The sequence below is a fragment of the Leuciscus leuciscus genome (genome assembly GCF_965113295.1).
Source record: "Leuciscus leuciscus genome assembly, chromosome: 9".
In the NCBI taxonomy this organism is placed as follows: domain Eukaryota; kingdom Metazoa; phylum Chordata; class Actinopteri; order Cypriniformes; family Leuciscidae; genus Leuciscus; species Leuciscus leuciscus.
In genome coordinates, this window is record NC_138733.1 from 13,714,421 (window position 1) to 13,740,489 (window position 26,069).

General features: G+C 38.4%; 1 protein-coding gene across 4 annotated transcripts in view; it reads right to left on the minus strand.

The window, feature by feature from the left end:
• cadm2b (cell adhesion molecule 2b) overlaps positions 1-26,069 on the minus strand; it is a 237,318-nt gene that overhangs the window by 83,966 nt on the left and 127,283 nt on the right. For 3 of the 4 annotated variants that reach the window (XM_082181223.1, XM_082181225.1, XM_082181222.1), the window contains exon 2: positions 1,661-1,687. The exons of the other annotated variant lie outside the window; for it this stretch is intronic. In XM_082181223.1, the coding sequence (XP_082037349.1) occupies positions 1,661-1,687 (27 nt within the window). The remainder of the gene's footprint in view (positions 1-1,660; positions 1,688-26,069) is intronic. 4 annotated transcript variants of the gene reach the window in all.

A 26,069-nucleotide genomic window follows, 5' to 3' on the forward strand; every position in this document is an offset into this window, starting at 1 on the left:
TACTGCTGTTTGTTGTCATTAAATATAAGCCTACTACACTCTCAGCTACCTGTCCTGATAATTGTTACAACATTTTTTTTGGTAAGAAATGGATTTTCTGCAATTTGAAGTGTTGGTTTTGTGGTCTTGGTCCACAGGAGAACTCTCGAGACCACATAAACATGGCCTTGGTCTGGATCTAGCATTGTTTTAAGACCCCACACATGGGATAGATATCTCACATCTCTTTGGTGTACCTTTAACTTGGATGGGAATATGAGTTACTGTATGTCTGGGCCCCGATTTGTCTTGTCATTGTCTGGTATTGGTCTGGTCTTGACATTAACTCTAATTTGCTAAGAACTTCATGTAAATGATTTAGATTTGTTAAAGCCAAATAGACTATAACGCTACAAAGCTCTTTTAACACTATCTCTGTCTATCTATTACCATTTCAGTCGTATCCGACTCTTGGTGATTCTATGACCATCTCTTGCCATACGTGAGAGACTGTCCATTCATTTTCTTGGCAATAATTTTTCCGGTGTAGGCTGCCAAGTCTTTTTCCCAATCCTCCCTTATAAATGGCTTGGGACTCACACACACGCATTCACACCTACTGACAATTTAGCATCTACAATTCACTTATACTGCATGTTTTTGGATTGTGGGGGAAACCGGAGCACCCAAGCTTGAATCCCAGGACTACTGGCTCAGCCGGGACTCGAACCGGGGACCTTCTTGCTGTGAGGCACTGTGCCGCCATCCTTTAACACTACAAAGACTTAATTGCCTTGTTTTAGCTAAACTCAATTTGCATGGATGTAAGTGCAGTTGTAGACGATATGGCAAATTACCACAATCTGACTAACTTTATAGAGATTATAGCACCACTGCGATCTAGACACCTGAATCAGACCTTTTACAAAAGCACATTCAACTACATCATACATCTGGATATATTTTCTTCTCCATCACTGGATGAATAACTGCTGTCATGATCAATAGAAAATATACACAAACTATCTTTTAAATTAAATTCCATTTGCCACCTACTTCCAGTGGGTGGTTATAATGCAACGTTAATTGCATCAGGCAAATAGCATTGCGATTTGTGAATAAGGTGCCTTCTATAATAAGCATAATTCACAGGCCTTTATTGTAAGGAGGCGTGTTTGCACGGAAGGAAATTATAATAACTTAATTTAAATACGCTGCATCGTTATTACAGTGAATTTAGCAACTGGTTAAACTGGATTGTGGGTTTGTGAATAAGACGCAGGTTTTTGAGCTAAAAATACCACATTCAAAAGTGGCTGTCTGTTTAGAGAATTCATCACTGTGCCACATATCCAAGACAAAATGTTTCCACTTTTTGTTAGAGTAGCGGTTCTATGCATCAGCAATGGTGACCTGTACAAAAAATCTGCCATCTTACTCTTAAACGTGTAGCACAAGTTTGCTGTAAACCCAGGAAGCATGTAAAGCGGATTCAGCTCATAATGGATATTCTTGAGGCCAATTCATCAAATGTTCCAGGTTTGCTTTCTCACAGGCAGAGACTATGTAAATGCATCCCAGGCTCCTTTGGGAGATAAGAGGGGGCCGAACGGCACATTGTTTATTGGGAGTTGTGTTCAACATAAATCATCCAGCCACAAAGACAGAGAAGATAACTCACCTTTCACTTTGTTTTTCGTTGCCGCCTCTGAGAGCATGAAATGGAGAAGAGAGATGGAGGAACAGGGATGAAGGGGAAAGAGAGAGAGAGAGAAACGAGAGTGATTATAAAATCCTCAGCATATACTCGTCAAGTCTCCCATTAAATTAAGCAATAGTTTCTGAAAATTGCCAGTGAAGAAAGAAAAAGAAAGTTCTGGCATCAATGACACCATCAACCCAAGTGAACTTTCTTCAGTGGAGCACAAATAGGTGACGATTTCCTCACGCAGTTGCAACGAATGGAGGCTTTCAAGCTTCAAATCAGATGTAAAAACACTATAAAAGTATCTTAACTCTTTCCCCGCCAGCATAAAAACAAAAAAAATTTGCCAGCCGCTGCCAGCCATTTTGATAACTTTCACAAAACTTTCATGGCCCCCAGAATATTTTTTTTGTATGAATATCTGAACATACAGTTTATCAAAAGAAAGAACAGAGCCTCTGCTTTAAAAAAAAACAAAAAACTGTTTTATTCTAGCTTCATGCATTCTTTTTTATCAACGCTTGAAAGTGGGTAAGTTTCATGGAAAAAAAAACCTACATTTTGAACAAAAAGCCTCGAAAAGCAGCCTAATTTTTTTTGATGCAGTCTTGTTCATAAGAATTCATGATAGAAGTAGGGTTCTCCATTTTGTGAATTATATTATTTGCTTCACAAAACAAGTCTGAATGTTTTGTTCATGAAACAGTGTGATGTGATTGTTGAATTCAACTAATTCAGCCTCCACTGAGACCCAAATGATCAGGTTACAATTGTTATCAGCTCACTGGAGGGGAAGAATAACTGCAGGGAAAAGAGCGACTAGAACATTGTTCAGTCTCCTTTTGTGTTCCACAGAGGAAAGAAAGTCCTAAAACAACATGAGGAAGTATCCCTTTAATGCCTAGTGAGTTTACTTATGAAATACTACTACTTCTCTTTGTTCAGAGTTGAAAGTTTGCTCATGTTTGAATGCATAAGCTTAATACTTTCATTATGCCTGACCTTCTGCTTTGCAAGCCGCCTGCCATAAACATCGCCTTGATGAGGAGCGTAACGGACATATTTTATAGCATGCGCCATCTGTATGGACTTCTTTACAGACCCAGCTGAATAATAATCATATACAACCCTTCATTGTCAATATGCATATGGAACATCAAAGATGAGGTGAGACTAAGAACCGAAACGACACTGCCACCATTTTTGTTGCATGAAGAAAAATGACAGTAAAATCCCCATAAATGCATTTGCGCTCCTCAACTTCGAATGTGATCCATTCGAGGCGATGAATAATTCATGCGGAACACTTTTTCTGACAACTTTTCTGACTTTGACAATACATAGGGTGAAAAGTTCATCATATTTGGATGTGACAAGACAAGTCTGAGGCAGAAGATATCACAACAATGCACTGTACATAGATTCTGAACCACCAGCTTAAGAGTTGTTTAGTGAAGATAACAATTGGAAGACTATCTAAGGGAGTGAACTCAACGTTAGCGTGATCAAAAAAGATGCACATTTTTAGGAACATTTGTATTGCTTATACTGTAAGTTGCTCACAGCTCAGGAGACCAGGAGTTCCCAATGATGTTTTAAGAAACTTTCAGAAAAAACACCTGAGATCTGAATAAAAATAGACATAAATAAGACAATTGTTGTCATACAAAAAGTGTATAGTGTATAGATTATGAATAATAGAGTTCAGACAATCTGGTATTGACTTAAGCAAATCTGAGCACAGTTTGAGAATTTGTTGTCGAGAAACATAAGATTAATATCTAAGATAATTGAGCAAAAGTGTCCAATTACTCTCCATTTAATCTCATGTCTAGCAGAAACAAGTGATATATTAAAGATTGCATTTGTGATTTTTTCCCCCCACACACAATGATCTTAGTAACAGCAATTTAACTTGAGGGCAAATACTACACTGCTTTTTGGAATAACCTTGAAGCCTCTTTTGTGCCACTACAATTGTTCCCATTTATTAAAAGCTGTTATGTGATATTAGTGGGCGTGTACTTGAGTATGACATTAGTTACTGTCATTTATTTTGTATGAAAAGCAATTTTAGGACACAATTTTGTGTCCCCGGCTTAAGACTGTCAATGACATCTAAAAGTGGACAAATCTTTATTAAATGTGCCAAGTTTATAGAAATGCACTGAATTATTTTCATGTTGGTTTCATAATGTTTTTTTAAAAACTATAGACCATATAAAAGAGAAGTTTCTAAAAATGTCATGTACATATCATGTAATGTAGCCATCAAGTAAAAAGAAATTACATGTTACGTACATGTGAGTGTAGTGTACACATCTTTAAGAGGACTTTTACAAAGTCTTGATTTTGTTTTGGGGTCTACTAGAAAAGGTTTTCACGTTTGATTGTTTAAAAAGCACATCTTTCACATATTTGACATTTTTGGCACCTCTCTTCACAGTCTGGGGTGCGTTTCCCAAAATCATCGTTAGCCAACTATGGTCGCAAGTTCCGTCATTATCAGCATAGTTCAACAAGTCGGTGTATCCCGAAACCATAGTTCCAACGAACATTCGCAAACAGCATCGCAAAGTTGTGTGGTTGGAACGGCAGGTCTCAACCTATGGTTTGAAGCATAGTTTCTTGTTTGCATGATGTGGACTCAAGAAGTCCTTATCTTGAGCAAAATAAGCAAGCTGACATTCAGTACAATCTGTACCTTTTATTTATGATACATACAAATGTAATTTACATCTTATAAGTTTGTCAAGAGATTTAAAGCACCATTTTTGAAGAGTGCGCATGTGCGAACGTGCTCTACTACGTAAGAACGAGCCTATGATTGAATCTGGAAATAAAGCCAAATAACTGAGAAAAATTTTAAATAGTTCTCAGATACCATGCCCGTAATTTATAGCAAAACATCTAGCATTAATTCTCAAACAGATTCATTAAAATAAGTTATTACTCCACCACGTGCGTGACATCATTATCCAACGAGGTCGAATTACGAATTTGCGACAATACGGTTTCGGGAAACAGTCTTGACTAGCTAGTTGATTTCTTCAACGATGCATCATACTATGGTAGTTAAGAAGCGAGTTACATCGTTGTACGGGAAACACAACCCTGTTTAGGTCTTCTCTCTAGGAAGCCCCTCCTTCCGAATATCGCAATGTGCTCTGATTGGTCTGTTGGACCAGTGTGTTGTGATTAGTCAACTGCTTCAAGCATGTTTAAGAAATGTCACGCCTCTTACCATAACTGTGAGTTTCAACACACTATTATGCAACTCAACCAGGCCTCGCCACGCGACCTTTAAATTGACATATATTTGTCAAATTATACCTTTTTTATTTTTCAATTCCAAATGTTATGAATTATTACCTGATAAATATCATGTGTTGGGGGTCGACCGTGCTTTGTTGTACATGACCAATTCTAATGATACACCAAAGTCATGCAAGTTTGGGATCAAAAACCTTATATAGCCACCAGTTCCACAAGTACTGGCAGTTAAATCTCCTTGACCCTCACAAATAACAGTTCTCAGGCCCGAAACCCCATATTAATCAAACCGCTGTGATTTGGAACGTCGATCTAGAGTTTAACGAAGGAGTCATTGTTTTTCACACTCGTTAATCTCTCTCATTCTTCCGCCTTAGCCAACCACCCCCGACCCCCCTGCCTACATGGAAGTTATTAATCTCTGACTCTCCGCACGGTGTCGGAATCTAATAGTGTTGACAAAGTCAGACTCCATGATAAGATTCTCCTTGCTGTAAGCAGAAAATATGTGCCAGATCCTGAGAGGAATACCAATGGATACAAGGATCCACTAGAGAGCAAAAGCTCTTAATCGAACTCTATTTGCTCGGCTTTCACTCTTTTTTTTAAATATCTGTTACCCCCTTTTGGGTTGTTTATGGGAATTAGTGTGACTGGCAAATAAATAGCACTCCAAAAATGACATTACAATAAAGAGAGCAAATGCTACATCTGACAAAGACAGATTCAGAGGCTATGTGAGCGAACATGAATTATTAATACTCTCGTTTGACACCTCACCTCAATCAAAGAAACATGAATTAGCAAATTACAGTTTATTGGATTTTTTTGTGTGAACTGGTGATTCCTATTTATTCTTTTCAACACCGCAGGGAATGTCTTCCAGCCAGACGGAGAATATCATACAACTTATCAAACGAATAGCAAATTACAGTATATTTTGCTGAAAAATAAGCCTTAACATTAAAGGATTCAACTTTATACAACTTTAACCAATCTGTCTAGCATTTGTGGCATAATGTTGTCCCTGAACTTTTTATATTTTAAAAGCAAAAATGCCATTTACAGTTATGCACTTATAAGAGTAAACCATTTCAGAGGCTTTAAAAGCCGAAATGGAAAGTGTGTATTTTTGTTAAAGCACTAACACTTGTTTATTTTTTGAGCTGGACCATCTTTTCGTGCTGTTAATACTTTTCAGAAGAGAATGAATGTCTGGTTACGTCTGGTTACCACCGTCACTGGTGTCATGACAATGAAGCTGAACAAATGTACACAGACAACGTCAGGAACTGATTTTATCACACTAGTCTAATGCAAACACATAAGTCTCATGTTCTAATGGCAACACATAAGTCTCATTATACTGTACTTTAGGGTGACCATATTTTAGTTTTCAGAAAACAGGACAGGGGTGTGGTTGATGGGCGGGGGCGTGGTTTGGGGGGGGGGGGGGGGGGGGGGGGGGGCGTGGTTGGGGTGAATGCATAAAAAAATACTTGACAAATGCATTCACAACCTCTATGTTATTGTACTTTAATACATAAAGTAATACATCCTTTCCATTAAATTTTTGGCCCGCAACAATAGAATAAAAAAAAAATACAAAAAAGTTTCGCTTTTAACACCTTTTACATGACACTATTTATTTTCATGGCCATAGCATAGGTTAAAAGGCTACTACTAAAATAAAAAATCTACTACACTATTTCAGTAAAAAAAAAAAAAAATCCTCCTGATGTTCTCTTGTAGCCTATACTTTCTTTATGTGGGCTTCTAGGTCGCTAGCACCTTTATGTCAAGTCAAGTTTATTTGTATAGCGCTTTTCACAATACAGATTGTATCAAAGCAGCTTCACAGTATTAAATTAAAATAATACAACAAAGTTTGTTTCAAGAGGAATTTATTGATTGATAAAATTAAATTAAATATCCCCAAAATTTCCCCAACTGAGCAAGCCAAAGGCAACAGTGGCAAGGAACCGAAAAACTCCATCAAGTGACCTAATGGTGTCCTAAAACTCCATCAGGTGACCTAATGGAGAAAAAAAAAAAACCTTGGGAGAACCCAGGCTCAGTCGGGGGCCAGTTCTCCTCTGGCATTTATGAGCTAGAGGCCGGATTGTAGTTTGAACTGTAGGATTATATGAATGCCTGGCTGAAGAGATGCGACTTTAATCTAGTTTTAAACTGGGAGAGCGAGTCTGAGCAACGAACAGTATCAGGAAGACTATTCCAGAGTTTTGGAGCCAAATGTGAAAATGCTCTCCCTCCTTTGGTGGTTCTGGATATCCTAGGTATGACCAAAAGCCTTGAATTTAGTGATCTTAAAGAGCGCGATGGATTATAGGGCGATAGAAGATCCGTTAAATAGACTGGAGCTAAGCCGTTTAGGGCTTTATAAGTCAGTAGCAATACCTTGTAATTAATACAGAACTTTATAGGTAACCAATGCAGTGATGATAAAATCGGTGTTATATGATCATATTTTCTTGATCTCGTAAGAACTCTAGCGGCGGCATTTTGGACTAACTGTAGCTTGTTTATTGAGGATGCAGGACAACCAGCTAATAAAGCATTACAGTAATCCAGTCTCGAGGTCATGAATGCATGAACTAACTTTTCTGCATCAGAAACTGATAGCATATTACGTAGCTTAGCAATGTTTCTAAGGTGGAAAAAGGCTGTTTTTGTAACATATGAAATATGATTTTCAAAAGACAGGTTGCAATCGAGTATAACACCCAGGTCTTTTACTGTAGAGGATAAAGTAACAGGACATCCTATGATGTTAAAGTTGTATTGTGCGAGGTTTTGTGGGCGGTTTTTTGAACCGATAAGTATTACCTCTGTCTTGTCTGGATTTAAGAAAAGAAAATTACGCGTCATCCAATCTTTTATATCTTTAACACACTGTCAATTTGGAAAATTTAGCGTTTTCATCCGGCCGTGATGAAATATATATTTGAGTGTCATCAGCATAACAATGGAAACTAATTCCATGTTTCCTTATAATATTTCCAAGTGGCATCATATATATTGAAAATAACAGAGGGCCTAATACAGATCCCTGCGGCACTCCATAGTTTACTGGAGTTATGATCGATTTTTCTCCATTTAAATAGACAAAATGGTAGCGGTCAGATAGGTATGATTTGAACCAGCTTAGTGCTTGTCCTTGAACACCAGTATAATTTTGTAGTCGATCTAAGAGTAATGTATGATCTATAGTATCGAACGCAGCACTAAGAATAAGTAAAACTAGTATTGAGATACAGCCTTGGTCAGAAGCTAAAAGTAAATCATTTATGTGACACTGACACGTACGTGCCAGCTTTGCAGTTCATGCATTCTGCTTTACACGGATCCCGACCGAAACGAAAACAAGGGAATTTTCTCTGTAAATCATCTGTGAATTTACATCTGGGCTTTTTTTTACGCTGTTAGCTACTTACATCTTATCTCGCACTTGAGTGACCGTAAACTGAAGCGTCGAGTCACGCTGCTAAAATTCTGTGAACTTAAAGTCCGCCAACTTTGATTTGATTGGTTATTTCAAATATTCTGACATTGACAGACCAATGAGGCTGAGATGAACACACACACACACACACACACACACACACAGGCCTCTGTATTCTGACGTGATCTCTGCTTGCCGCTGCGGATTGAGGAACGCGCTGATTATAACAAGAAGGGCGAAGCCCGTTTCATATGTTTTGTGTGCAAACTGCAAAGGCAAGCGCCAGTCAATTTAAAGTACACGCTTAATGGCCCAATGAAAAATAATGAAAACCAGGACATTTTCATCACTTTATAAAAAACAGGCAGGACGGCCAGGACAGGACGTGAAAACAGGACATGTCCTGGGAAAACAGGACGTTTGGTCACCCTACTGTACTTTAAATGCTGTTGTTTAATTAGCCATCTGACAGCATACTCTGCCTTAACAGTTAAGGTGCAGTCACATTTGTACTCTGCAAAATCCAGTTATTTCAATAGGAATCCAGGGGTTTCGCGTTAGAGCGATGTTTAGGTTTTAAAGTCCCCCTGTAGTCAATAATTGTATCCCTTAAAACTCACCTTTTATCACCAAAATGACATATTTAAACATTTTTCCTTTTTTTATTCATTTTTATGATTATTCATGCCTTAGAATAGCTTGAATGTAACTCTACACCCTTGCCTCATTTAGTATACATGGTTCTACGAATATTTAAATTAGCCCCGCCTCCACTCACTCACACCAGCTCAGAGATCTACTCGCTGATGATCACAAGTTGACCTGATTGGTTATAAGGTAGTTTGTGACATCAGAAACACCAGCGATTTCAAACCGCGTTTTTGAGACTGTCTTTGGTTCACTGCAGTTTTAAGGAGAAAATACTAAGCAATGGCGTTGACTTGCACATGAATTTGCACATGGTTTGTCTTAAAGCATATTAAAAACACCACATAGACATATAAACAACATTGAAAGCTTGATTTTCACCACGGGGGACTTTTAAAAAATCAGACACAATCCAGAACAAACACACACACACAAATGAAGGCATAAGACTAGAACATCCCTAATGCAGAAAACACACACACACACACACACACACACACACACACACACACACGTCTCACTTAATTTGGACTTTGTTCCTAGTTTTCACCGTTTCCATAGTTGAGATTGTTGTCATGGTTTCAGATTAGTTGTCATTTAGTTCAGGTGTGTGTAATTAAGTTCCTCTGTTTCTGTTCATTGCGTTTGGGACTTGTCTGTGCCTAGATGTGTTGCATGCTGCTCTCTTTGTGTGGATTACTTGCGTGTGGATTTATTAAAGACTGCCTTTCATCTAAATCATCGTGTTCATGTACTTTCTACAACACATCAGTGTGACAACTATGAATTCCCATTAAAAATATATTTTTTCAAATTTTTTCCATTAAAAATCAATCAGTCACAATGCAGATTGCACACAGACATGAGGTGGTTAGATTTGAACACATTTACACACGTGCCCAAGTAATCTTTCATCAAAATAACTTCCCCTCACATCTCTCTGATGACGTGTGTACTGGTGCGAGGACGGGACAACCTGTCACATGACACCCGCCTCCCATGCTGGCGACACGAGTGCGAATCCCGCTCGGAGCGGGTCGAGTTCAACCGGTTACACACAGATGCAAATCAAGAACCTTTATTTTTAAGATTGGATGAGTATTTTTAAAATGGTATGTCAAGTTACAAATACTGTCTAATTTTTTAAATCAGCCTAATTACACAGTCCTTGAGACTGATTGGTCATTCAGGCAATCGCACCGACTAGTCAATTTGGAAATCTCGACCCAAAACGCAAAAAAAGGCTTAATGGTCCTAAAAATAGGCTTCAGCTTTGTATGCAAAATTTGAATGTGAAATGTGACATGTACAAGTTTTCGTGACATTTACCTGTCTATAAAAATGAATCTGGGCAATTAGCACAATTCTACTCGTGGAGGTTCCTGCCTCTGGGCTTTGCCTTAGTAACCACTGTATCTCTTTTGGCTGCTCTCCTCCCGTGTTCTAAGAGACCGCAATCCCTTCTCACACGTTCATTTCTCTCTCTCTCTCCAATGCTTTTTCTGGCAGGGCCTATTTCTGATACCTGCCTGCGGGCGATGTGAAGAGAAGGGGGAGTCTGTCCCCACGGTGATTAGTCTAACCAACCATGAGAAAGGGTTTGTCCTCCAAAGCAGAGAGAATGAGGCCCTCCAGTGCACTCGCCAGGCGGCCGGAGGAATCATACCTCACATTGCCAAACAGAGGAGAGTCCCTCGGGCACTACGGCTGCGACTGACCCTGCGTCAAAGAGTAACCTATCACTCTCAGGCCAGAGGAATAAAAAAAGAATCTGTCAGACAAGTGCAATAAAGCTTGACGCGAGTGTTTTGATTTGTGCTATCGTGAACGTATAGCTGCATTCGTTGAATTATTCGTATATGACCATTTTGGTCATTATCATAACATTATTGATTGCTTTACTTAGCATTTTAAAATACGGCTAGCTAGTGATGACGTGTAAAACTAAGCAAAGCCATCATAACCAGAGCAGTCCTGAATGTTTGCAATGCCTCAAAACTTTCTGCAATGTTGCAAGATTTTGAAGCTTTCCCTGGAGAAACGACCTGCTAAAGCAACTGAGATCAGCAGTCGGCGAGTGCCCACTTAAGGAGACTTCCATTGCCCTGATAAGAGCAAGAGTCTGAGGTGGGGAAGATAGAAAACACTCCATATGTTCCATTAGGACATTACAAAGACTTGAATGAGAGCTTTGACGCTCCCATGTGTACAGTTTGAATCAGTACATTTTGCAGAAGCAAAACCATGTTGATTCAACTAGAATCGTGAATATTATTATTTATTTAAAAGATTGAATTTTTGTGTCACTTCAGACAAGTTTAACAAGTTGCAAATAGCAGCAATAATACAACAAAATAAAGCTTTCTTAAGAAAAAATGACTGTTCCTTACACATGCAAAACAAGAAACATTAATTACATTTTTTAAATAAGATTAAGATTGTTTTATATCACTTTAGGCATATTTAAATGGAAAACAGCAGCAATAATAATAAAATAAAAAATATATAATAGTGACGTTTTCTAAAAAAAAATTATTTGCTTAAGAAACATGAATAAATTTTATCTCAAATCAGCTCAAACATTTTTAAATACAAAACAGCTGCAACAAAATACTGAAATACACATTTCTTAAGAAAAATTCGATTCATTCATTGCCATAGGAGAGGTAGAATTTTCTAAACTCGTTAAATCATCTAAATCGACAACATGCATGTTAGACCCTATACCGACTAAGCTACTGAAAGACACTATCGAACACAACATTCTTTTAAATAGACTCGAAAATTATGTTGGCATTAGTGGAATTGCATTAGCATGGTTTAAATCATACTTATTTGAGTGTTATCAGTTTTTAGCAGTAAATGAAGAGATTATCGATCAAAAGTTCAGTATGGTGTACCACAAGGCTCAGTACTAGGACCGTTGCTGTTCACTCTGTACATGCTACCCTTGGGAGATATCATTAGCAAGCATGGCATTTGTTTTCACTGTTATGCGGATGATACGCAGCTCTATATTTCTTCACACCCTACATTTTTTCATCTTAAAAATATATCTAAATTACGCCATATACTCTCAATGAAAAATGCAGAACAATTAGTTAATGCGTTCATGACATCAAGGCTAGATTATTGTAATGCTATTATGGGTGGCTGCCCTGCACGCTTAATAAACAAACTACAGCTGGTCCAAAATGCAGTATCTATCTATCTATCTATCTATCTATCTATCTATCTATCTATCTATCTATCTATCTATCTATCTATCTATCTATCTATCTATCTATCTATCTATCTATCTATCTATCTATCTATCTATCAAACAGCTAATTCTAATTGTGGGTGAAAAAATGTACTTGTATTCCTAACATTTCTTAAGTACAGTGGTGTAAGTCAGTGGTTCCCAACCTTTTTTTGTCTGAGACCCCCTTTTTCCCAAGAAAATATTTTAGGGCCCCCCTTCACATTTAATGATATTTTCGCTCTTAATAATAATAATTCGTTACATTTATATAGCGCTTTTTCTGAGACCTCAAAGCGCTTTACATAGATGGGGGAATCTCCTCAACCACCACCAATGTGCAGCATCCACCTGGATGATGCGACGGCAGCCATATTGCGCCAGAACGCCCACCACACACCAGCTTACTGGTGGAGAGGAGACAGTGATGAAGCCAATCAGTATATGGGGATGATTAGGAGGCCATGATGGACAGAGGCCAAGGGGCAAATTTGGCCAGGCGCGTAAGCTCTTGTAAGCTTACAGCAAGTAGTGGTGCAACGGATCATCATCGATCCGTGATCCGTTCGGATCAATATCTTCGGTTCGGCACTCACGTGATCCGCGGATTGATTGATGAAAAAAAAGTTGTGCGCATGTTCAGTCCACACACAGCGTGGTCATGGCGAGCGTTATGAACCGCAGAGAGCGTGACGCCTCATTCGCGCCGCAAAACCTCCAGACGTGCGTAAACGCGTCTTTACATTGACTTCACATTGAAATCACTCGCGCCAGACGCTCTATTCGCGTTTGGTGTGAACGCAGCATGGGTGACGGCGAGAGAGAGAGAGAAAGAGTGCCTGCGAGTGCGAGCGAGCAAGGTAATACGTTGTCAAATATGTTTAAACTTAAATGAACTACACAAGTAGTTATGTCTCTTTGTATTAATTTGTCCTGTTATTGACATAGGCCTAATGCGCGTCATTGACAAAATGCGCAACCAGATGTTCGAATAATTCGAATATGTGTTTTTTAGAGGGAATATTCGAACGTCATTTTTTAGCAATTTTGACTGCCCTATATGACAGTGGAAACACATAAAGCATTGGTCCATGTTTAAAGGAAGGAGATGCCTTTTTATGTTGCACTTTAAGTTGTTTTTCATTAATTATGTTAAAAAGAAGATATTATGCCTTGTGCACTTTAAGTTGATTTTATATATTTTAATTTAACAATTTAATAAAAGTGTTAATAAAAAAAAATAAAAAAAATTTGCTGATCCGAAAAATGATCCGATCCGTGACTCTGATCCGAGAAACGATCCGAACCGTGAGTTTTTTGATCCGTTGCACCCCTAACAGCAAGGATGACAAAATATGTTGTTTTCAAACAAACGGTATGTTTACTATAAACAGATATGTTTATGCACAAATAATAGCCTATAATATTGAAAATACAATAACAAAAACATTAGTAGGCCCTTTGTAATTTAAAAATGTAAGCCTAGGAGTAGCCTATAAATTTGCCCTATTTTAAATGCAATAACAAAAATATCAGTATTCACACTTGTGTGTAGGTAAAAAAAGAATGCATATAGGCTATTACTAAATGACTTCTGTCTGGGGCCTCAATACTTGCATGTTATTTGTGAGGCTTTATCAATGTGAGGCTTTATTTTTTAGGCTTTTGGCGCTATAGCGAGCGATAACAAACATGCGTTTATTAACAGAATAATGTGTCTTTCGGAAGAACATTGTAGCCGGAACTACTTCTCTCTCTGTGTACGTCTATGACGAGTCACGCAGGTACTGGGCTACTCCGCAGCGGCAGCGATCCGAACCAGGGTAAAATAGTCCCAATGTAATCACTTATTATAGGTGTACCATAGTGATTCAGGATAAGACAAAAACACGGTTTGGAAAATGGATTCATGATGAACTCGCTCATTATATAAATTTTGAACAGAAAAAAGTTAAGGACTTTTATTTAATACAAATTGCTCAAAACTTTTCAAAATATCACGCGACCCCCCACAGAGCTCGCTGAGGCCCCCTTGTGGGCCGTGCCCCCCCTGTTGGGAACCGATGGTGTAAGTGAATTGAACAAACCCCTCACCTTGAATAATGAGCAAGTAGTAGTAGTAGTAGTAGCTTCTGCCTTAGCAAGTGGCGCTAATAATAACAACATGATATTTCTGTCTTTATTGGTTCCCGAGGGAAAAACACCTGACAATTCAGGCATGCCCACAACACCTGAAGCAGAGCAGCAGTTTTCTACTCACAACATCCTCCTCTGCATGAAGTGACAGTCTGCTCAATGTCACCCCATGCTGTCCTCCTCACCTGTGGCCAACGGCATGTGAATAATTCAACATCTCTGTATTATTAATGAAGAATGAGCTGTAAGTAATGGCCGATGCCTAGGGCCATTTACAGTGACAATGCTGAACACAATTCCAGAAGCAGGGAAAAACCTATATAAACAACTCGCCGTTTCCCTTGGGAACATTTAATGCTGTGTACATTTATCGTTTCATTCCCCACATTATCATAGCTAGAGTTACACTTAAAGGGCAGACAGGAAAGAATGAATTGGTAAAAGGTTAAAACTAAATTACGTTAGCTGGGCAAAACGTCTGAGGCGCATTTAAAGGACAATCACACACTGGTATAAAACCTCGCAAACATCTTTGTGTTCTCCCTATGAAAGAAGGGTCATTTTTTAAAGATATGGGCACATTGAGAAGGCGATGCACACTATCAAGAATAGCAATGAAAAGTGAATTACAAATAAGAATTACATACTTCTTTTTTTCTGAGAAAACACCACAGAAAATACCAGCACAGCTGATGAACTACAAGGAAATCTTGGTAAATGTCAAACCAAATAACTTTTGTGGCTTTTTGTGTAGCATTAAAATGGCATTTTCCCATAAACCTATGTTTAGCCAAAGGCTAAAATTATGATATAAAGGCCCCTTTACCTCAAAATGAGAAACACATTGGTATATTCTGTAGCTCTGGTATTTTCTAGCAGGAGAGTCTAATAAATAATCTCACGTAGCCAGATTTTTTACTATTGTTATAAAGTTTTGGCCCACTTTACAGCTTATTCTGGCCATGAACCGACCACTTAGACAGGAAGAGACTTTCTGACTGACTTGTGAAGCAAGTGGTTGCATGGCTGTCAATTGAGGGACAGATTTTATTAAAAAAAATCTTTCTTTGTGTTCCGAAGATGATTGTAAGTCTTACAGGTTTGGAACGACATGGAACGACATAATTTTCATTTTTGGGTGAACTATCTCTTTAAGTTAAAATAGTTTGCATGAGCGAGAGTTAAAATGAAGATGCAAAAGCAGACTAGTTAGTATGTCTTTAAACGACACATGCCGAAGAAATAATGTCCATGACAAGCTCTCCATGTTAGCTTGTGTTAAACGCAGACCTTACTTCAAGCATTTAACTAAAATCCGTTCAAAAACCCATTGACTGCGGGAGGATGCAAAATTGCTATCTCCGACTTCCCAGAATTTTTTAAATAGCTGCTGATTGAATCTTTAGCAAGTGCTTTCCAATTTTGTCCGCAATATGCATCAGACAGTCCAAAAACATCAGTCCGTTCAGACTAGCTAGTCATCCAGATAACATGAAGCTCTTTCAATAAGCAACTTTTCTTATCTTATGGAGTACAGCATCAACAAATGTGTACAACAACTCTGTTTTGGACAGCTCTGTCACTAATAATGATTTTTATGGTTAAATTGCATCTCAGATGACATTAAATGCGTCTAAATCTTGTTTACAAGTCCTAAATATTATAAACGCATATTCTTCAGTGTCATCTTGATTTATTTGTTCTTGTATCAACAGCTTAAAATTTCATTTAAAGCCGTTCCTCGTCTGACACACTATGACAGAGACACCATGGTGTCTCACTACAAATGTAAACACATCACCACAACCTCAAACACAGCATCAGTGTCACATACAAAAGTCACTGAAGCAGAAAAAGAACTACGTTAATTAATTTCAATGTTTATTTCTTCAGGACTGCCATATCAGACACAGGACTGTCATACAGCGCGTAAACACGGGTCTTTCGGGTCTGTCCTCGAATATAACCACCTTTTATTTGGCACATGGCTGGAGCTTTAGAAAATGCTTTGAAGTTAAGCTCCCGTTGCATGCTTCCCCCGTGGAACATGGCATGCAGATAAGAAAAGAACGGCCTCCAAACTGCAGGTAACGGAGTATTCAACCTTCTGCAGTCCTTATCTGACACCTCCCCTGAGGAAAGACGACCCGTCAACACTGCACCTCGCGCTCACCCCTGACTTATGTCTACAACGCGGATGACATTGGCGGCTGTGTGTCCGTACACAAATAAACCATGTTTAGAAGTGCTGATCGGCCGAAGTGAAAATCTGTACTGCTTCCTTTGAGTTGTTGCACGTGAGTCAAGAACATGCTGTTAGAAAGACATTTTGATATTGTTGATGGCCATGCATTCAAAACTGCTGAGATAACAAACTACTGTGGCCCCAAAAATGTCAGAGTGTCATCAAACACAGCTAGTATCCATAAGCACATTATGCTTAACAGTTTTCTGAGCCATTTTTGCAGGGTGGATGTATGAAGTCAGGTCTCCTCATGTTCGCACAGGTGAGTAACCACAGCTAGTTCCTCACATTAACTATGAACATGTTCCACTAACATCTGACAAGTTATGTCATAGTTTTGAGCAGCAGGGAAGGACGGGGTAAGATGTGACTAAGGCCCTGGTCACACAACTGGTTTTAAGATGCGTTTTGGTCGATCGGATCACAGGTGAACGGCGCTAAATACAGGTGTAAAACATTTTGAGCTTGTCCACTTTCGGCCACTTCCAGAGGTAGTCAAATGCATTCGATCGGATTGCTTTCGTAGTGTAAACGCTCACGTGGTCATATCCATTCGAACAGCCACAAAAGACACTCAGTGACAATTAACTCTGTTTCACGAGTTCACACGTACATTAAATTGAATGTAGTAATTTATGCGTATTTGGCGTGCTGTTCGGGAGAGGGCTCTAAGCTCGGAATTTGGCCCGAACCCAGAGTACTCCCCCCTTTTGACTGGGATAGAAAACCAGCCAAGAGTGAGGTGATGGGGTGCTGGAGGGATGCTGTGAAACTGTCATGGGACAGAGGTGAGGGAAGGCTATATTTATACTGGCTTCCTCTTGTGCTGATTGGTTGATTACCTGAACGTGCTCCTCCCGAACTTTGTTACATAAAACTTCATTAATTGATTGTCTATTATTATTTATCCTAATACTAGTGATGCAATATGGCCAGTTTTTATGATTTTCATTTTTATATGTTTCCATTTCCTTCCCATAGTAATAAAGTAATAATTTATAATAATAATAATAACATATAACATACTGTATATATATATATATATATATATATATATATATATATATATATATATAGTTGTCAAAATTCAACAAGTTATACAGGAATTTTGAAAAATACCCGTTCTTGTCTTAGGACTAGGACAACTTTGATGAACTTTTTTGATCCACTTCAAATGTTAACTACTGTGTGTGTGTATATATATATATTTTATATATGAAATATATATATTGAATTTTTGCCTTTTATTATTATTATTATTATCCCCAAAAAATCTCCTTTTCTGTTACACAGATAAAATTAGAGCATACAAGGTTGGAATGACTTGTGTGAATAATGATGTGATTTGGTGAACTATTTCTTTACCCTCTCACCCAGTCATAATAAACCTCGTCCTCTTCTTGAAATGCCTAGTTCTTCGTTAATTTGTTTTTTATTGCACAGCAAAATCCAGCAGAGCGTTGAATGACCCACATGCAGCAGGTACATGGGGTCTCTTGGCCCGAAGAATGGCGAGTTCAGTCCATCTCTTTTCATGTTTCGAGCCGTCTCATGTCATTGTGACCTTCTCAAAGTCAGTGCCCTAAATCGGTTTTCATCCGTGTAAGCTGTGACCTTTCCAGCTTGGAGGCTTTTAGCCTTACCTGCAGCACCACACAGCTCCACCACCTGCTCCAAGAGCACAGTCTGACAGAGAGCTAATGCTTCAGAGATCAACCAATCTCATTCGCATCCTCCACGCCAGTCCATGGCATTTGTGTATTCAACCTTCTGAAATTCAACTTCAATAAGCAAGAGGGATGTTATGACACCTCATGATATGATATGATGGCATGTACAGCTGTGTGATATCACTCTGGTCTGCTGCTAGCATTTTAGAAGCTATTAGTTTTGCTCTTTTTTTTTTTTTTAGGGGATGGTAGAAAATGGAAAATATTCAGTTGTAGTCAGACAGGATGGATAGACAGACGGACGGATGGACAGACAATCAGATGATCGAACGATAGATAGATAGATAGATAGATAGATAGATAGATAGATAGATAGATAGATAGATAGATAGATAGATAGATAGATAGATAGATAGATAGATAGATAGATAGATAGATAGATAGACAATCAGATGATTGAACGAACGAACGATAGATAGATAGATGAACGATAGATAGACTGACAGATAGATGATTGAACGAACGAACAATAGATAGATAGATACTATAAGAAAGAGACAGACAGACAGAGAGACAGATGATAGAATGACAGACAGATAGATAGATGATCGAAAGAACGAACAATAGATAGATACTGTAAGAAAGAGATAGACGGACAGACAGAACGATCGAAAGATAGACATATAGACAGACAATCAGATGATTGAACGAACAAACAAACAATAGATAGATGAACGAATGAACGATAGACAGAAAAAGACAGACAGACAATCAAATGAGTGAATGATAGATAGATAGATAGATAGATAGACAGATAGATAGATAGAGAGATAGAGATAGATAGATAGACAGAGAGACAGACAGACAGACAGACAGACAGACAGATAGATAGATAGATAGATAGATAGATAGATAGAGAGACAGACAGACAGACAGACAGATAGATAGATAGATAGACAGACAGACAGACAGACAGATAGATAGATAGATAGATAGATAGATAGATAGACAGAGAGACAGACAGACAGACAGACAGACAGATAGATAGATAGATAGATAGATAGATAGATAGATAGATAGATAGATAGATAGATAGATAGATAGATAGATAGATAGATAGATAGATAGATAGATAGACAGACAGACAGACAGACAGACAGACAGATAGATAGATAGATAGAGATAGAGATAGATAGATAGACAGACAATCAGATGATTGAACGAATGAACGATAGACAGACAGACGATCAAATGAGTGAACAATAGATACTGTAGATAGATAGACAGATAGATGATCGAATGAACAATAGATAGATAAACGAATGAACGATAGATAGATAGACAGACAGACAGACGATCAAATAAGTGAATGACAGACAGACAGACAGACAGACAAGATAGATAGATAGATAGATAGATAGATAGATAGATAGATAGATAGATAGATAGATAGATAGATAGATAGATAGATAGATAGATAGATAGATAGATTAACCATTTTAACAGGGAAAGGTACAGTAGTTTGAGAACTGAAAATATTCTGCTATAGCATAACACACACACACAAATGTTTGAAGCAAATGAACAGATTGATTTGATTAACACAGCACAGCAGGAAACCAATCAGTATGCCAGTGTTGTTATTAAGGACGGAAGTGGATGTGTTTGTACACAAGTCCAGAAATACTGCAATTAGCAAAGCATAGAAAACAATTCTAGCATAATAGTTTAGATTACTGGTAATGGCTGACACATCTCTGCATGGTATATAATAAAAGAAGTGATGCCACATTGCAGAGAATGAAACAATTTTATCTTGAGTACTATTACTGATGCTCTCAACGCATTTGCTCTGTCTCAAAGGTAAACCAGTTTGCTGCCTGTGTCTAGATTTCTTTTGTTTACTAGAATTATATCCAAAATAGTATAATAGCAATTTCTTATGGAGCTCTATCCTCAAAACAGGGTGGGTATGTAATTACTCGCGTATTGTTGTGAAAAGGGTCAATAATAAATAATGACGTCCAAGAATGAAAAATAATTTTAAAATGTAGTTTACAAAGCCAAATTCTCAGAAATGTAATTTGTGTATTCAGGTTGCTCTTATGTTTTAACAATCCAATTTTTACAAAATACTCAATCAGTCAAAAAATCTATGTACCTATCAACTAAACAATAACAACAAATTGTATTTAATTTACACCTTGAATACACGTGAGTTTCTTCTTGAATCATGAATATAATTTTTTTCTTTGAGATATACCATTTAACAACCTGTCATAAAATGTCAAATTATGTGGTATTGTTTTTTCTAACACACAATCATGAGGGTCTACAGGGGTTCTCTCTGTGATATAATTTCTATTTATGGATTTCTTGTCACATGACAACAAATTAACTCCCTGCAAATTGCTTACACCAAACTGACTTTGATTTAGTAAGATTTTTTCTTCCAAATCAACTACTTTTTAAAGTACTTTTTTTATCCACAAGAGTTTCCTTTTTTTTTCTTTTCTTTTTTTTTCTTTTCTTTTTTTACAATAGACAGTTGCACCACCTTGACTTTTAATACTTTATGCAATTAATTTTAGTTCAATCATCATCTGTGTGAACTGCATTTCTGAATAAATGAATAGATCCATCAACCAAAAATTAGTTATATAATTTACCCGAAGATCAATATTAAAAGCACCCAAAATGACAAGTTTCCACCACATCTCTTTTGTTCATCATGATATTTAGTTTCCTGTTCTTTCTTTTTCTATTTTGACCAACAAAGATGTTGTTTCAAGCCGAAGTAACATGACTTCCGCTGCCGACAGCATATCAGATTCCAAACGTGATCGCAGCGCTCCATCGCTCATGTTTGGATGTGCACAATCGCTTATGCTTTGATACAGCGTCAGCCATAAATCTCCCATTTAATTTTCCTCAGAGAGACAAAATCAGAAAAATGGTCAAAACACACATACGTAGGTCAGTTTTCATGAAACAGATTAAACCGAGTACCAGAGCAAACAGCAAATTCATTGTAGAAACACTATTGACAGTGCAATTTAATCCAGGACTAAGATTAATCTGTGTCTGGGAAACCGGCCCTCAGAAGTTCATGCACTGATGTGGACGTGTAGAGCAGACCGGCTCTTTCCCGGTGGGGTTTCTAGACAAACAATTTCTTATGTCATGCTTCCGTGAACACACATCTAATATGTACTCTTGGCATACACTGCTGGCTGCAAACACATTGAAAGGCAACCAGTGTTGATTCCACTGGGACGGAGGTTTTGGGGGGGAAAGTGAGCTGGGCCAAGTCCAAATTCAGGTGTAAGCACTTTTTTGTCTTTTTTCTTTTGCGGAGGTGATTTATTTTGAGTACAAAAAGAACAGAGGCTATGTATAGGAGCAGTTTGAAGCCTGCTCTTACATAAATGCCCTGTAGGGATAAAAGTCCTACACTAAACTGCAGATTCTTGTGCTGCTGTGGATTGAAAGCTGATCCGTGTTATTTTAGGAGCAAAGTCATTTCATGGGGTTTGCCAAGTAAAATCTAAGGGTGTGTTCACACTTGAGTTTGGTTCGCTTGGTTCGTTTGTGTATTGCGCTAACACAATTGAAAATACCCTGAAATGTTTGAAAAAATTAGCATTTTTGATGATCTGTTGTGATATTAGTATTAAGAGATTTGAAAATGTACCAATTGCTTGTGAAAATGGCGCCAAACAATTGAAAATACTAATAAAACAGTAAATTAGGAGTTTATTCAGGCAAAAGTTGTAGTTAACAGCGAATTTGTTCCAGGCAGCTTTCTGTGTGTGCTCTCCGAGTCGGAGCTAAACGCGAATTGGCTTCTGATACGCGCCTAAACGCGGACACACAAAAATGTCAAAATCCTTTTTTGGAGAGTATTCACGTAAACACAGTGATGAGTGTTTACGTAAACGTACGTAAACGTACACAGTTGAGAAAGAAAACGCGTGTGTAACAGTGTATTGGATCCGTGCATTAGCTCTTATGCTGCATCCACACCAATCGTGAATAGAGCGTCTGGCACGAGTGATTTCAATGTTAAGTCAATGTAAAGACGCGTTTACGTGCGTCTGGAGGTCCTGCAGTGCGAATGAGGCATTTAGAGTGGCGCGGTGGACGCGAATTCGCCTCATTTGCACGAATGACGCGAATTGAGCGTCTGGCGCGAATGATTTTATTTGGTGCTTTTTGTGCATTCACGCGTTTGACGCGAATTCGCGTCTGACGCCCGATTTTTTTTTTATTAAAACTAACACCATAAAGTATGATATTTCTTTACTTTGAGCAATTCTAGAGCTATAATTGACTTTTCTTAGGAGCATATAAAACAAAACAGCTCCTTGGAAAAAATGTAATGTAATATTGTAGTAGTTATAAACAAAGGTTTATTTTAGTTCAGATTAACATTTGAGGGCAGCAATTTTATTCATAATGTCAAAATAAAACCGACATAATGTTACTTGAAGGCATTATAGCCTACTATTCCTGACAAACTTCCATGGTTGCAGTTAGTGTTACTACAGTAAATCCATGGTGAATGTTGCTGATCTGTGGACACTGGATAGTTAATTCATTGCACAGTGTTTCTTCCTGGTTTCCACGCGCTGTTTAATCCGTTAATAACGGAGAAATGTGAATGTTTCTCACTAGATCTCGCAGCAATGTTATTACTTCTGTGGCGAATTCAAATGCTATCTTTACTGTATCTCTTATTAGCGCTGTGTAGTAACAGTGTCGCATGATCACGATCGGCTCGCGCTGCACTGGTCCAAACTGATAAACGGTCCTTCAACCACACAATAACGAGCAGTTTCGTTCCGCTTGCATTATGTTTGCCATATGATGTTGGGCAATGTTGTGGTCGCGCCGGCGTCTCGTACATTATGAGCGCGCTTGCCACGCGCAACACGCCTACATTTGAAATAACGAAATTTTGGTTGGCAGGAAAAATGGTCCAACGCTTCGGTTTGAAAATGCGTACCGAAAACCGAACCGAAAGCCTCGTACCGAACGGTTCAATACGAATACGCATATCGTTACACCCCTGTTAACCGCGTTAACCAATCAGGAGCCTGCTTGCTGCTGTCACGTGGTGAAGTGACAGGATAAACTCCTCATTCAAGTCACTCATTCAAAATGGAGTATAGCAATATAGCAGAATATAATATTCAATATAGCAGTTAACTGAGTATCACTAAAAAGTGAGTATATACTAGTGAGTATCACTAGAAAGAGCACCAGCAGTGGTATCCGTACCACAGTTTGAAAAACATTGATAGTTTTTCAATATTTAATATACTGTATTTAAAATTTAATTTACAATTTCTAACCGAAGACAGATGGACAGGCGCTCTGCAGCTGGGATAGAGCGCCTGTAGTTGGTGTCCTGAAGGGTGATCCTCGCTCCGATGCTGTAACTCTCTCGATGAATGCTCGATCAACATCAGCCATCTTGCAAACAGACAAGCGGATTTCGCCTCAGACGCGCGTCAATTTCGCTTCAAACTTTTGCTTTTTACGCGCGTCAATTTCGCTCTGGACGCGTGAATGGATTCAAAATGTTCGCGAATTTGACGCGCTATTCGAGTTTGGTGTGAACGCACAGTTAAAGTGACAGCAGCTTAATAAACCTGATGCTGTCTGTCATTAATTTTTTTTATAGGCTATTATTTATCTGAATGCCACTGTTAGTACATCTTCCTGAAAAACTTAAAACACTGTTTATTTAATTTGTATTTGTAATTTGTAATTTGCATTCTGTTGTATTTATTTGTCCATTTGTAATTAGTTTCTTTGGTCTTATTGTATTGCTGACTGTTTGCTTTATTTTGAGGACCTTTTTCTTACATTAGTTAACCTTGTATTAGTTTTTGCTGAAGTATCATTAATTGTGAAATTTCACTGATATTTAAGATCACTCATATCGTGAAATAAGACTTTTAGCCGCTATACATAAAAGCACCATAAGTACTCAACAATATATATTTTTTATCTAAAGAACAGACTAAAATTTAATCCATTACTAACCAAAACTCTTTCCCTAATGCACTTGTACTTATTCAAACTTAAAAAGTTAGTGACTTGACATGAACCAATGACACCAGTGACATCAAACCCATGAGAAAATTGTAATATTTATGCAACCTAGCCATTAAACATGGAATAGATGTGGTTTATAACTTGACACTTTATTATGTTGCGCCTGGTTATTTATTAATTTATTTTATATAGTTTGTCCAGGGGTCAGCAATGACTACCTCCACTCCTCCAATTAGCATGCCAGATGACAGCAAGGTGAAAAGGTGAGCTCGGCCTTTCTAAAGTCGTTCTTAAAATTCAACGCTTTCCGCTGTGAGTCTTAGCTCTGGAAGCGCAAACATTAAACACAGACAAAGACGAAAAAGGAAACTCATCAAGACGACACTGAAATTGAAAGAGCAAGAGTTCAGGAAACTCATCAAGTTTAACTCAAACAAGGTCAACGTAACTCTTCACTCCCAAAAAAATGACACCATGCAGCCTCTATTCTCGTTTGGCTTGCGGGCGGATTCAGGTGAGTCTCAAGGTCGCCCGTTTAATGATCAAACCCCACTGAGTACAAGAAGATGCGTCTGCAAGTGAGCCAACATACACAGCATCTGAAAACAACCGTTATTATTTGGCCCTGTGCGAGGAGACTCGGTCCTGCTGACATCGGCGGCCCATGGGCTCAGACGCATAGCAACCACTTAACTGGGTCCTGGGAATCCAAGGCAACTGCACGCCTCGCTAACACCCCTGTTGACAGGGCGATTCCCAATAACTCAATTTCCGGCCCAGTAATTTACTCCCGGTCCCTAGTGCCTCCTCCGCTCAAAACAGCCGATATATCGCCCAAACAAGGACTGACAACTTTTTTGTTTGCATAGGCCTCTTTATTTGCTGTCGTGAATATTTATGAATGTCCTGCGGGGGGTCAGTCACGCTAAATTACCATGGGTTCTTATAAGTGCGCAGAAGCAGGGATCTTAAGTGCTTGTTTAGCTCACTTGTGGTCCAGAGAGAGAGCTAAATTCAAGCGTTCGGCGCCCACGTCCCCTCCAAACAAAAGCATTTGTCTTTTAATGTTTCACACACATTCTTATGGGTTCTAACAGATTTTTCTCCACTCCGAGCGCTTGTCTCAGATCCTACCAGTTGCGGTCATCAATTACAATCTGGAGATAAATTACCGAGAGACGGCAAGGCTGCACTTACACCGCAATTCGAGATATAGGAACGAAGCCAGAGATTCAAGGTCAATAAAAATCCCAGTGCTGCTGCGATCCGAGCAGCTCGTGCAAGATACATGTTGACAGCTAACAATTACAACCGCCATGCAACCAATACAGTGAAGTGTCAAGCCGCGTCAGTCAGTTTGTGACGGATGCAAGTCTTCTTTTTTTTTTCGTATGCTACAAATAAAATAAAGGCATGTTTAGAAGTGGACTGTCACATTATTGTCTGTTCCCAAAGGGATGAACTACCATTCGCATCAGTTAGGTAATCTGTCTATTATCAATTTATCTTTTTAAAAAGGTGTCAAAATTGTGGCTTAGCGCTTCACACACATGCTCCGTCACACTGAGAAATGTCGTTCCTACACAAGATGTGTGTTTGATTCAGTCTCACATACTTCTTGATCCCCTTTAATAATAATAAAA